The sequence below is a fragment of the Callorhinus ursinus genome, unplaced genomic scaffold, assembly GCF_003265705.2.
Source record: "Callorhinus ursinus isolate GAN/ISIS: 27379988/994484 unplaced genomic scaffold, GSC_fseal_2.0 scaffold41, whole genome shotgun sequence".
In the NCBI taxonomy this organism is placed as follows: domain Eukaryota; kingdom Metazoa; phylum Chordata; class Mammalia; order Carnivora; family Otariidae; genus Callorhinus; species Callorhinus ursinus.
Genome location: NW_027397103.1, coordinates 4,807,123 through 4,820,488, shown reverse-complemented (window position 1 = coordinate 4,820,488; position 13,366 = coordinate 4,807,123). Strand labels below are relative to the sequence as shown.

General features: G+C 49.0%; 1 protein-coding gene across 2 annotated transcripts in view; it reads right to left on the bottom strand.

Moving 5' to 3' along the window:
- Positions 1 to 13,366, bottom strand: part of NOS1 (nitric oxide synthase 1) — a 102,808-nt gene that overhangs the window by 38,252 nt on the left and 51,190 nt on the right. For both annotated transcript variants that reach the window (XM_073881035.1, XM_073881036.1), the window contains exons 4-10: positions 11,536 to 11,664; positions 10,093 to 10,238; positions 8,787 to 8,949; positions 7,967 to 8,058; positions 5,678 to 5,819; positions 2,964 to 3,103; positions 1,117 to 1,291 (exon numbers count right to left, since the gene is read on the bottom strand). In XM_073881035.1, coding sequence (XP_073737136.1) covers positions 1,117 to 1,291; positions 2,964 to 3,103; positions 5,678 to 5,819; positions 7,967 to 8,058; positions 8,787 to 8,949; positions 10,093 to 10,238; positions 11,536 to 11,664 — 987 coding nt within the window. The remainder of the gene's footprint in view (positions 1 to 1,116; positions 1,292 to 2,963; positions 3,104 to 5,677; positions 5,820 to 7,966; positions 8,059 to 8,786; positions 8,950 to 10,092; positions 10,239 to 11,535; positions 11,665 to 13,366) is intronic.

Sequence of the window (13,366 nt, the reverse complement as noted above, 5' to 3'; positions counted from 1 at the left end):
TGGTTTTTTTACATTCCACATACAAGCAATATCACACAGCGTTTGTCTTTCTCTGTCTGACTTATCTCACTTAGCATAACGTCTTCAAGGTCTATCCATGTGGACACCCAAGGATTTTATTTTATTATTATTATTTCTAAAGACTTTACTTACTTATTTGAGAGAGAGAGAGAGAACAGACAGACACAGGCAGGGGGAGGGGCAGAGGGAGAGGGAGAAGCAGGTTCCCCATTGACCAGGGAGCCCGACACGGGGCTCAATCCCAGGACCCTGGGATCATGACCGGAGCCGAAGGTAGACGCTTAACTGACTGAGGCAGCCAGGCGCCCCACACCCGTGGATTTTAACAACAGAAACCTAATGCTCAATTCTGAGTTCTAATCTTGCCTTATTTACTGTGTGACATAGGCCCAGTGCTTGACTTCTCTGTTTCTCACGCCTCCGTTTGAAACACAGCCCGCCACACAGTTGTTAGGAATCAGTTGCTGGCAGGACCATAGCTATCCTGATGCGTCTGCCAGATTTGAGCTCCAGACTCCATCCTAGCAGCCTTTAGTAGATGAGGATGACTCAGCCAAGGAGGGAATCAGACCCTCCACTGAGAAATGCATATGTCGGCAAACGGCTGCCAACTCTCCTCCCTTGTTTTTCAGGGAAGAGGCAAGAAACCTTCCGAGTTCATGGGTCATTTTCAAGCCATTCTAATAAGAGGCCGTGTAGCCGGGTGGTTAGGAACTTGGGACTGTAAAGCCAGACTGAGCTCACATCCCCGCTCTGCCACTTGCTAGCTGGCTGACCTTGAGCTTGTCGCTTTAACCTCTGAAAGGTCTCAGCTTCCTCATCTGTGAAACGGGAATTGTCATACCCAGAGGTTGTGCTGGGGATGAAATGAGCACATCATCTATACATGGTGCTTGGCACAGTGCCTAGCCTGTAGCACATGCACTGTTCCCACTGCGGATGCTCTGGGGTGGCTGGGGGCTTCACCAGCAGTGCAGCCTCTGTTCTAACCTCTCCCAGTTTCCAAGACCCAAAGCTCCGCTGTGGGGAAGGACCGATGGGTCCGGCCCCTCTGCCTCCTGCCTGCCCATCATGACGGCCGGGGAGGGACCTCACCTCCAGGATGTTGTATCGAGAGTTGTCACAGTAGTCGCGGACACCGATCTCAGTGCCCATGTACCAGCCGCTGAAGGGGCAGGCGCTGAACTCCAGGCCGCCAATCTCCAGCAGCATGTTGGACACAGCGGGGAGGCCGTACCACTTCAGGCCCAGATCCTTGAACCACTCAAACCTGCGGAGAGCGACACGGCCCAGCTTGCAATGGGGCAGGAGTCTCTCAGGCAGACTGGTGGGCGGGGCAGCCAGAGTCTGGGGGTGTGGAAAGGCCAGCAGCCTCCTGGGACTTGCTATGTCGGCATCTGACCCCTGGGCCCCACTTCAGACCTGTGGGATCTCAGGCTCCATAGCCGGGTCCGATGATATGCATTTTTAACGTGTCTCCCAGGTGATGTGGAGGAACATGCAAGCCTGGGAGCTGCTGCGCTGGGCAGCTATTGATCTCCCAAACCCACTCTGAAAGTTAATCCAGGAGGAAGGGAGTCTTGCCAAATGCTTTCCTACCTCAGGGACTTTGCACAGCAGTTCCTTCCTCCTGGGAGCTTCTCTCTTCCTTCTGTGTCTGTCCAGCCCTTACCCAACCTTTAATTCTCAGCTAAAATGCTGCTTACTCTGGGAAGTCCTCCCTGATGCTCAGTTTAGGTTGGGTCAGGTGGCTTGATGACTCTGGGCACCATAAAATTTCTTTTGTAGCACTTTATTGGAATTAAGCGGTTATTTGGGCAATAGTATGTTTAAGTTCTCCTTCTTGGGACCGAAAACACCGTGGAGGCAGAGACCAACTCAGCTACAAAGGCTTGCATAATGGCGGGCCCAGAGCAGGAATCACAAACCATGTTGAAGGAACGCATTAATGAATGGAGGCCAGGTTTCACCAGGAAGACCGGGTGAGTTCCCAGATACTGGGCAGTGTATGAAGCCTCGGGACACTTGTTCCCTCTCCAGGGCTGGGACGAGGGTGAAGTCAGTAAGGCTCTAGCCTTGGGTGCAAAATTTAAGGGGGCTCCAACAAACCCAGTAATTACGACCAGTACTAATTTTCATTTATGTTATATTCTAAACTTACTCCGTGTTTTCCAAACAAAATCAATGCAAAAAAAAAAAATCCACACAAACAAACTATCAAAACTTTAAAGGAAGACAGGCCCCACCTCGCAGGTGCATGGCTCACCTTGCCTGCTTCACCTGAATCTCAGCCCCGCACTGGGTCCTGTCTTTATTTAAAAGTTTCATGTAAAAAAGTTTTTTTTTTCATGTAAAAAAGTTTTAAATTAAATTTTGATAAAATTTTTTGACATACAAATTAATTTTGATAAAAAGATTGCATTAAAAATAATACCTGTCTGGATTATTGAGCTCCCCCCCAACCCCATTTTGCCTCCAAGGTCAATGTCTCCCTATGGATTTCCTTCACTTTCAAAGCGTGAATTCTGCTCATGCTGCGGGCCCAGCCCTTGCAGTTCCTTCCTGGCTCCAAATTCCTTCTGGACTTGACCCACATCAGGTCACGTAGTTTTAAACAGCTCTATTTTAAAATGAGTGCCCACGACAAGACAAGAGGTGCTTCTGCCTTTCTGGAAAGCTGGACAAAGGCTGGAGAAAGGGCAGGTCCTGGCTGATGGCGTAGGAGTGGGGTGAGAAGGGAGATTATGGTTCTGAAGAGATGGTCATCCCCTGGCTGGCCAAGGAGGACTTACTGCTTGGAGGGGGGTGTCCACTGTGAGCAAGGAAGCAAGACCTCCTTTTAGCCTCTTTCTGGGTTGGAGGGAGAGCCAGGGGGTTTAGGGAGAGGCAGAGAGGGGCACTGGGTGAATCCCACCCCCGCCGGCCCCCCCAGTTCCTCTTACTTGGGGTGCCTGATGGGCACTTCCAACACCAGCTCTGGAGGGATCTGGAAGAGCTCAGGGTCGTTGCCATTGGCCTGGAGCAGGAGTGGTAGGACATCGAAGCGGCCCCTTGGGGGTTTCCAGCCCTGCTGCATGCAGATCTGCAACCAGAAGTGACCGTTCACGCCACTACCACTGCTACCGTGCCCCAGACCCTCCAGACACTGGGGCAGCAGGAGAAGGCGCAGAGATCCCAGTGCAAGCTGGCAGGCAGCACCTTCCTCTGGAGGCTCTGGGCCACACTGTTCTTGTCCACCGGGAACTCCCAGAGGGCAAGCGCAGAATCTGACTGTTGTAGCTATAACACCCTTGAGCACAGGGTCTGGTGCGGAATCTGTTGTATCTATAACACCCTTGAGCACAGGGTCTGGCACGTCCTAGGTACTTGCTCTGGAACTGTGTGCATCGGGTACCCTGAGATAGAAAGAAAACCTGGGGCGCCTGAGTGGCTCAGTCGTTAAGCGTCTGCCTTTGGCTCAGGTCATGATCTCAGGGTCCTGGGATTGAGCCCCGCATCGGGCTCCCTGTTCGGCGGGAAGCCTGCTTCTCCCTTTCACACTCCGCCTGCTTGTGTTCCCTCTCTCGCTGTGTCTCTCTCTGTCAAATAAATAAAAATCTTAAAAAAAAAAAAAGAAAAAAGAAAACCTACCACATCTGACAAGGACGGAATTATTAGAATTTGTGCATAAATGCATCAGTCAGAGCAGCTGTCCAATTGAAATATAAAGCAAGCCAATAGGTAATTGAAAACTTTTTAGTAGCTACATTGAAATTTTTTTTAATTTTTATTTTTTTAAAGATTTTATTTATTTGAGAGAGAGAGAGAGAGGGAGAGGGAGAAGCAGACTCCCCACTGAGCAGGGAGCATGACGTGGGGCTCGATCCCAGGATCCTGAGATCATGACCTGAACCGAAAGCCAGACGCTTAACCGACTGAGCCACCCAGGTGCCCCTTTACTAGCTACATTTAAAAAAGTAAAAAAAAAAGCCCAACCAAAAAAAAGGTGAAACAATTTAAATAATATGTTCATTTTAAATAATACATTTTAATTTCAATAATATTTGATTATCAGTTACTAATCATCATAATTATAATATTTATTATAGTGATATTAACTTATTAATATTATATTAAAGTATTGATAGCAACATATTTAACATTAAAGTTAAATATGTAATATGGTTATCCAATAAATATGTCAAATATACAATATATAACAGAATTAAATAATTAAATGTATTAATCATTAATGTCATAATGATAAATTATTAAATACATTAATATTACTATAATAAAAGATATTGAACCTAAATGTTAATACATTTATTAACTCAATAGGTGTATTAATTTTTAATAAACATAATAGAGTAGTCTAACATTATCTACAGTATTATTTCAATATGTAATCAAGATAAAAATTATTAATGAGGTACTTTCCACTCTCTGTTTTGTTCTCAGTCTTCGAGATCCGGTGTGTATATTTACACTTCGGACACACCTCAGTTTGGATTTTTCCAGGGCTCACTAGCCACCCACCCATGGCTGCCACGCTGGACAGAGCAAAACAAGAGGGTTTCAAAAGATCCAGTTACGTGGTTATGTTTGGGGTGATTCTTTCTGTGGTGTCAGTAGGAAGAGGAAGCACGAAATCAGGGGCTTAGGAGAGAACATGTGCTGTTAGCAAGGTTTCTGGAGACAGAAGCAGAGGAGGAGGCCAGGAGGACAAGGTCAGCCAACTATGCAGTTAGCGCTCAGCCAAGTGGAGCCGAGAGTCTGGCTGAGTCGAAATCGGCACAGGTGCAACTCCTGGTCGCCCTGGTTACAGCCCCTTCTTCCCGATAATAACATTTTAATAAGAAAAGCCACATGCAAATGAAGTCAGCAGTAATGAGGGACCGGAGCAACGCTTGATCTTGCCAGCTCTGTCCTGAGGGGTGGCGTTTGAGGAAAGAACAGAGATGAATCTCAGCTGGGGATGAGTGGGTGATAAATAAGAGGGGTGCCGGGCTGTGTGCCCGAGATCATTCTAGGCATGGGTGACCCACAGTGTCTCCTACGGGCACAGGTGCTGTTAAGCTACCGTGCATCACCTATGCTACCTGTCTGCATCCCCACGGATGGGAGATGGTGGTGTTTGCTTTCCTGGTGGCTTTTATGAACTGACTCAGGCTGCCAGAAACTGTGATCGTCTTGGTACAATGCAGAGACGAGCCCATCCAAAGAGAGGCTGGATTGCTAGAACTGGGTGATCGGATGAAGGAATGATAGGAGTCTGCTGTATTACCCAACTCAGAGCAGGTATACTTGTCAGCTTCTCTCCTGCTGGGGGGAGGCAGGAGATTTGGACTGCACTTCCAGCTTTCTCTGTGCTCATTTAGTGGTCTTGGATAACTCACTGGGCTCTGGTGAGACTCAGTCTACTCATCTGTGAAGTGGGACAACAGTTCCTATCATGAGAGCTGGGGGAGGTAATGGCTGCAGATGACCAAATGGCCAGCTGGAAGGGAACCAGCCGGACTGGGGGCAGCCAAAAGGAACAGGAGGTCCAGAGAGGAGTCCATGGTGCCCCTTCTGGCTGCTTTCCCTATGATGATAACATTAAAGTAAGAGATGGCTGTGGATAAAGCCAGGTGGGGGGACTGAGAGCCCAGGCGAGGGCCAGGGGGGCACACACCTCTGTGAATTCCACATTGGCTGGGTCCCCAAGGATGGAGCCGTCGGGCTGCTTGTAGCCGGCGTAGCGGATGAGCTGAGAGTTCCAGACTCGGAAATCATGCTTGCCGTCAGTCCTCTGCGGAAATATGGTGATGGCCGACCTGTGGCAGAGAGAGGGGGACGTGCGGTGTCAGGGCGGGGCTTGCACCTTGCGGACCTATTGGAAAGGGCGTCACCCAGGCCACCCAGTGCGTGAGGCTCAGGGTGGATGACCTCTGTGCCAAGGTCCTCAAGGGACCACGGAGCCGCTGTTGGAAGGGAGGGACCGTGCCCTGTCCCCACACTGGAGCATTGGTCTGAGGAAGGGGGGAGGATGGGAGGCCCCACGCCAGCCCACCGAACAACAGAGACTGCTGCTCTAACTGGAAACTCTTAAACCCCCTTGACTTGGGCCAGTTTCCTAGGGGTTCTTTGGCAGCAGGTGACCTCCAGGGAAACAACATGGGATCCTCCTTCCCTCTAGGAGCCCACCACTGATTCCAGTCTTGCTCTTAACTTCCTTAACTTCTTGCCCCACCTGCGCCCATTCCCAGTACCATACAGAAGTCTACACACTTACAGCTAAGAAGAAATCTTACTGCTTCCTTCGTACTCACATTTATTTACTTTAAATGAAAACTGGAGATCGCCACTGGCCTCGCCTACCTAAACAGGCAACTAGAGAGCGTATACCGTTATTACATTGCAGGAAGGTGCTGTGGTTTGCTGAAGGCACCTAGCTGGGGCCCAGTTCGCTCTGCTAACAGGGAGATCAGCAGCGTTAGAGAGGTGTTAAGGATGTCTTCTCACCGAACTGAGACTTTCTCTTTGGCATCATTAGAAGGATTGAAAACAATGGAAAGGAGAATGACTTCTTTACAACGTGGTTCAATGTGGTCTCATACCAGGAGCACCGGCCACCCCGCTCATCAGTGCCAACCGTGGGCTCAATCCCAGGCTAGGGGAGCCACCACCCTGGCTTGTGTCCGCATGAGGATCACATGGCAGGTCCAGCCCATTGCTTGCAGATCTTCTCCTCTACACATTCTGCCCCTGGAACTTGGCCCTGCTGCCCATGTTGGCAGGAATCCCTCTCTGCTGTCATGTACCCAAATTCAAGGCCTGACTCAGATTCACTTCCTCCACAAAGCATCCCCTGTCTCATCTGTTCCCAGGGCCACCTTCTTTCTGAGCACCTGTGGGTCTCACCGGTTGCGCAAGACTGTATCATATTTAATACTGCAGGGTGACTGCCCCCTCGCCCATTATTGCCTTGTAATAGCACCATTTAGAAACTACCAGAACAGCCCATAAGCTCCTTGAGGGCTGAGACCTTGACTGGGCCCTCCTTTGACGCTCAGGATATACAGGAGGGTTCTTTGATGTTCTCCGAGGGGTAAGGTCTTTCAGGAAAAGATGGAAAGACCAATTCCCCAAGCAGGCTCTAGGCTTATATTACAGGCCCCTTCCCTACTGGTGGGCTCAGCTGGAACAGTGTTTCCTTCTCAAGGAAGGGACACAGCCAAGAAAACCCACGCTTAATGCAAGCAAGCCACTATGGGGATGAGCTCAGTGCAGCCTGGGGTTTGTGGGAATGAATCTCCCTACAGTGGCGCACACGGCCCCACTGTGCGGCTGGTCCTCAGTGGTTGGGACCAGATGCCGGGGCAGAACCAATGGATGGCACAGGATTGACAAGTAGACCTGCCTGGCTGCAGGGCCCCAGCTGTTTCCTTCCAGGTGCAACTTGCCAGCATGGAAGCCACCAGCCCACACCGGTGCCTCCCTGCCTTGGCCTCCTTCCCGGGGCTTTGTTCTTTGTTCGGGGCAAGAGGAATCCAAGCTGTGGCTTGGCTTGGTGGAACCTGAAGGAGCTGTGTCCACAGCGGCAGGAAGAGACATTGTCTTTGAAACCCAGGAAAATTCTAAGGCAGCTCCAGGCCACACAACAGGAGCTGGTACAAGCTGATTACTGCAGCCACTGGGATTTTCCGAGTCCTGGGAATGGGACGCACTCCTTCCTGCCCCCTCCACGGGTTGATACTGAACTGTGGGTTGAACGTGATATTGGCCGCTATGGCTTTGCAAACCACGCAAGAGTCTGTTTCTCCCAGAAGAGACAGGACATGGCAGGTAGAAAAAAGCAGCCAGGCCTCCTCTCCCCGAGAGGAAACGGGGAGCATTTCCTCAGCAGGTGAGCCAACTCCAGACCCTAAGGATCAATGCTTTGGGGACATTAGACTCCCCTCCCGCAAGCTGGCAGGCTCACCTGAGGTTCCCTTTGTTGGTGGCATACTTGATGTGGTTGCATATGTAGTTGAACATCCCATGAGCCGTGGTGCAGTCGCGGGCATCGAACACCTGCCAGGGGTACATGGTGAGAACGGTGCCTTCTCCTCCCCTCCTTGGCTCTCCCAGTGTGGCCTGCCCAGGCAGGGAGAACCTGGAGCCCACTCCACTGCTGCCCCACTTGGGGAGAGAACCCTCCACTAATGAGACCTAGGCTGGGTTTTATAGTGTTTTTTTTTTTTTTTCCTATCCTTATAACCACAGTCATCAAACCAGGAAAAATCCCCTGAAAGCAGGCACGGCGTGTAGGTGCATGTGGTTACAGGATGATGAGTGAAGAAGAGACTTTAGTGGGCTGGATGGATTTCCTGCTAGGTTACTAGGGATCAGGGATTTAAAAACAAAACAAATAACAACCAAACAAAACCCCCTTGAACTTGATAATGAATCTATTTCCAACTTCAAACTACTCCCCAGGGGACAGAGAATCGAATGCTTTCAGGGAGTAGGCAGATAGTATAAATAAGCAAAGAGAGTAGGTGGAAGACAAAAGGGAGTGGTGGGGTCTGTGGTAAACTGGAGAGCATAAACCTTACCAAGAGACATGCAAGTTCCTTTTTAAATAGCACTGTGTTGGCTCAATGAGACATGACTATAAGGCAGATTCAGTCATGATCTGAGAATCTGGGACGCCATGACCACTATCTGATATCTCACCATGCCTTCCGGATGCCCTTGGAAAGAGCTGACCCTTTGTAAGGCTCATCCCTCCCCACCCACCAAAGAGCCTTACCGCCTACCTGCAGCTTGGACCACTGGATCCTGCCAACGCAGCGGGACGCGTTCCGCCAGGCGTGCTTCGCCCCATAGATGAGCTCCGTGTCTTTGAGCTGGTAGGTGCCGCTGGTTTCGATCTCTTTGTTCACCTCTTCCAGCCTCTCTGTGTGGGCTTTGGAGCCAAATCTGAGTGAGGAAGGACAGGACATGGGATTGTCACCTTCTCTCCTGAATTAGGGGTCAGTGGAAGGAGCGAGCCATTCCAGGAGGGCAGAAGCCACAGCAAGTCTGAGTTGGTATGTGGCCACAATAGTTCAAGCATAAGCAGATGGCAAACTCAAATGCCCACAAAGGTCCAGTAGTGACTGAACTGGCTGGGTGGGGACTGTGGCCAGTGGGTGAGCTTGTGCCCGTTTCAAAGGGGGGCAGCTAACACTCTGCTCCTGCCAGTTGTCATCTTGTAGGAATGGGGGCCCAGGGCTGCCAGGTCTCCTTTCAAGAGAAACTGGAAATCTGATTTTTATTTTAATGTTATTTATCTATTTATTTATTTTTAAAGATTTTATTTTTAAGTAATCTCTACAGCTAATGTGGGGCTCGAACTCACAACCCCGAGATCAAGAGTCATGTGCTTCACCAGCTGAGCCAGCCAGGTGGTCCTGGAAACAGATTTTTTTTTTTAAAGATTTTACTTATTTATTTGAGAGAGCGAGTGAACACAAGCAGGGGGAGCAGCAGAGGGAGAGAGAGAAGCAGGCTTCCCACTGAGCAGGGAGCCCGATGCAGGGCTCAATCCCAGGACCCTGGGATCATGACCGGAGCTGAAAGCAGACGTTCAACAGACGGAGCCACCCAGGTGCCCCTGGAAATCTGATTTTTAAAGACAACTCTTCCTGGGGTTTTCTGCAGCTGTATAATATTCCATGACTTGGAAAATACCACTGCTTACTTACACATTCTCCTGTTGAGGGAGCTGAGGTGGTTTCAGTTGGCTCTTTGATTTTCATTTTTTTTCCTATTATAACAATATCTCAGTGAACATTTTTATGTATGTCTTCTGGTGAACAATTGTGAGAGTTTCTTTAGGGTAGTATGCCTAGACACGGAATTGCTTGTGATGTTTCAAATTTAAGCAACACTTTGCAGGCCAAACAGAGACACTTCTGGGGGCCAGATTTAGCCCTTGGGCCACCAGTTTTCAACCTGTGTGTATGGAGGGCAGAGCCCTCATGGTTAGGTCTTGGTTCAACTGTCATAGAGTTGGAGCTGAAGTCTTTGTCCCAGTACTTGGTAATTCACCCTGGGTCCCCAGAGTCAACACACACTTGCCTTTTAATTGACGAGTAGTACTGATCGATGAACTCTTTGGCGAGAGGGAAGAGCTGTTCTTTTGTGCGGACATCTTCAGGCCTTCGTATTTGCTGAGAAGGGAGCATAATGGAGCCCATACAGATGTGCTCGGTGCATCCTGTTTCCTGGAGGGAAAAGAGAGAGTTGGATGATCACTTGGTTTTAGCACAAGTGGGGCTGTGGACCTGGATCTGACATTTGTTGTAGAGTTTACCTGGCCTTTAATTCCCAAACAGGATTTCTCAAGTACCAGCTTCAAATCATTGGATAATTTGACCATCATAGGATGGTGGTCATCAATCAAGGTAAGGATCGACAGGCAGTATTTTCAGGTTCTGAAAGTGTTTGCTCTACTCAACTAGGGGAAGAGGGCCTTTCTGACTGGCATTCGCTGGGAATTAGACTCATTGGTACTGAATCCCCAAATAATTTTTTTGATCCCATGTTGATCTAGAAGGAACTTGTAGGTGGTTGTAGTAGCTCATTCGAACACATCTCTGGGACATTGACTGCAAAAAAAATAGCCCCAATTCTTCTCTGCCCTATATTCACACCCTTTGCAATGTGACAGCTGACCCCTCAGATGACTGCAGATGCTTGAGATCAACAGACCAGCAGAACCACTGAGCCAATCTGTGGACTTTTGAAAAATAATAAATGGTTGTTGTTTTTAAGCCACTGAGTTTCAGAGATATTTGTTACACAGCAATACCTAACCAATACAATGTTCTTCCAAGAGGCTCACTTTCAACAAAATGTAAAGCAACATGTTGATTGGCTGGCTATTAAAAATATGACATAAAAGTTGGGCGCCTGGGTGGCTCAGTTGGTTAAGCGACTGCCTTCGGCTCAGGTCATGATCCTGGAGTCCCGGGATCGAGTCCCACATTGGGCTCCCTGCTCAGCGGGGAGTCTGCTTCTCCCTCTGACCCTCTTCCCTCTCGTGCTCTCTATCTCTCATTCTCTCTCAAATAAATAAATAAAATCTTTTAAAAAAATAAAAATAAAAATATGACATAAAAGTTTAGCTGAGATACAGTGAAAGCAAGGAAGGGCTTGTTCAATACTTCATCAGTGCTCTGGTTGCGAGAGACAGAGAAAATGTGTTCAGAACCAGCAACTCCTCCACTTTTGGGTTCTTTTGGGTTCAAGGTACACAAATAAAAAGTATTCCCAAGAGTGAATAAGTAGCCACCAGCAGTTCTCAAATGGAAGTGGATTTCCCACCCAGGGGACACTGAGTGATATCTGGAGACATTTTTGGTTGTCACAATTTCAGGGGGGTGACAGATATCTCGTGGGTATAGGCCAGGAGTGATGCTAAACACCACACAGCGCACAGGGCAGTCCCCACAACAAAGACTTAGCCAACACCAAACATGGTTAGTGTGAGGTTGGTCTACATCCTGCTGGGATACTCACCAGGGTGCTCTTAAGGTGAAGGGTGTCAGTGAGGACCACGTCGGTCTCCCAGTTCTTGACCTTGAGGAAGCGGGGGCACTTGGAGGGGCTGCCATTCTTTGTGGGAGACTGTTTTCCCGAGGCAGGGGGCTGGAGGAGAGAAGGAAGGATGGGACATTAGACAGGGTCCTGAGGACACTGGAAAACTGCCTCCACTGGGGTGGGGAGCAAAGTTGCTTTTCCTAGAATCTGCCAGAGTCACCAAGTATCTGCACAGAGTGAAGGACTCATTCTCCCAGGGTAACACATGCTAACCAGGGAACCTGGTGCCTCTGCCTATGCTGAAGGAGACACCGTGGAAAAGCCTTTTGTGTTCTGTTCTGCAGGGAGGGGCCTCTCAAAGGTGGCCTCTCTGGTGTCTAGCAAAGGTCCTAGCATAGAGCAGGGATTCACTGAATGTCTGTTGAGTGAGTAAATAACCAAGGGACGCTGTCAGCCTCTCTGAATGGTACCAGCTTTCAGGCCTGTGGATGTCTGGGCTTTCCTGTTACAGTCCAAACTCACTACTTCTGGTGAGTACTGGGAAAACAGGAAAGATCCAATTAGAAAGTTCTGAAGCATAGAATATTTCTCCCAAATGTCAGGTTTCTGCCTCTCAAAAATGCCAAGTGTATCCCTGCCTCAGGGCCTTTGCACTGACTCGTCCCTCTGCACTGAACACCTTCAGTCCCCCATTTTCTTCACTTCCATACACAAAATGCCCAGTCGGTGGTGGGGGAGAAGTCCTGGGCTCACCAACATTGGCCCATCCATTTTAGACCTCATTAATAAGGATTACATTCTGTCTTGGGTGTTTCTGAATAATTGTCTACCTGCCTATGCATCAGAAAAGCATGGGTGTCAGTCAGCAACTGGAAGGGAGAGGCAGCGGGCACACTCTGCCACGTCAGCTGAGTGAGAGAGGGAAGACAAGCCAGTGTGGAGTGACACTCATGCCAAGAAGGGAGCACTGGATAGTGACCTTGCGGCAGGGCATTCACACACTCAACTGGTATTTATTGAACACCTACTGTGTGCTAGACACTGTTAGACACTGGGGGCACTGTAGTGAACAAGACAGAGAGTGACCTGGCCCTTCTGGGACACTGCTGGGAGAGAAGTGGAGATAAATCATAAGTAAACCCACACATGAACCACTAGAATATCAGTTGGTGATAAGGATATATGATGATGAGGGGGGGGAAAAGGCAAGTGCAAAGGCCCTGAGGTAGGGATAAGCTTGTTAAGTTCAAAGGACCAGCAAGGAGGCCAGTGTGGTTGGAGTGGAAGGGTGTGGTTAGTGTAAGGAGATGAAGTCAGACAGGAGGAAGGGTCCTCATCTCGTTGGCTTGGAGGAAATCAGGTGGGTGAGGAAGATGTGAAGTACAGTGAAGTGGGCTGAGTCCGGGAAAGAAATCATAGAGTATGCCGAAGGGCTAATATTGTAAACCGGCATTCAAGAAGCACTTACGATATGTGAAGCAAAATCTTATCATGCCCATTTTACAGATGAGGAAACTGAGGCACAGAAAGGTTAACTAAGTTGTCCAAGGTCACAGAGTTAGTACACTGGAGCCAGGAGTCAAATCCTGGCAGTCTGCCCTTCACACCGTGTCCTTAACTACTGGACTCTCCTGCCTCTTGGCCATTATGTATAATTCATTCATTCATTCATTCAACATGTGTTTACTGAGTATCTCCTATGTTCCAAGCAAGGTTGCAAGGGCCAGGCTACAGTGACAAACTAGATAGATGTGATTTCTGCCCTCATGGAGTTCACAGTGCATTGTGGGAGTGAGGGGAGGGATGACAG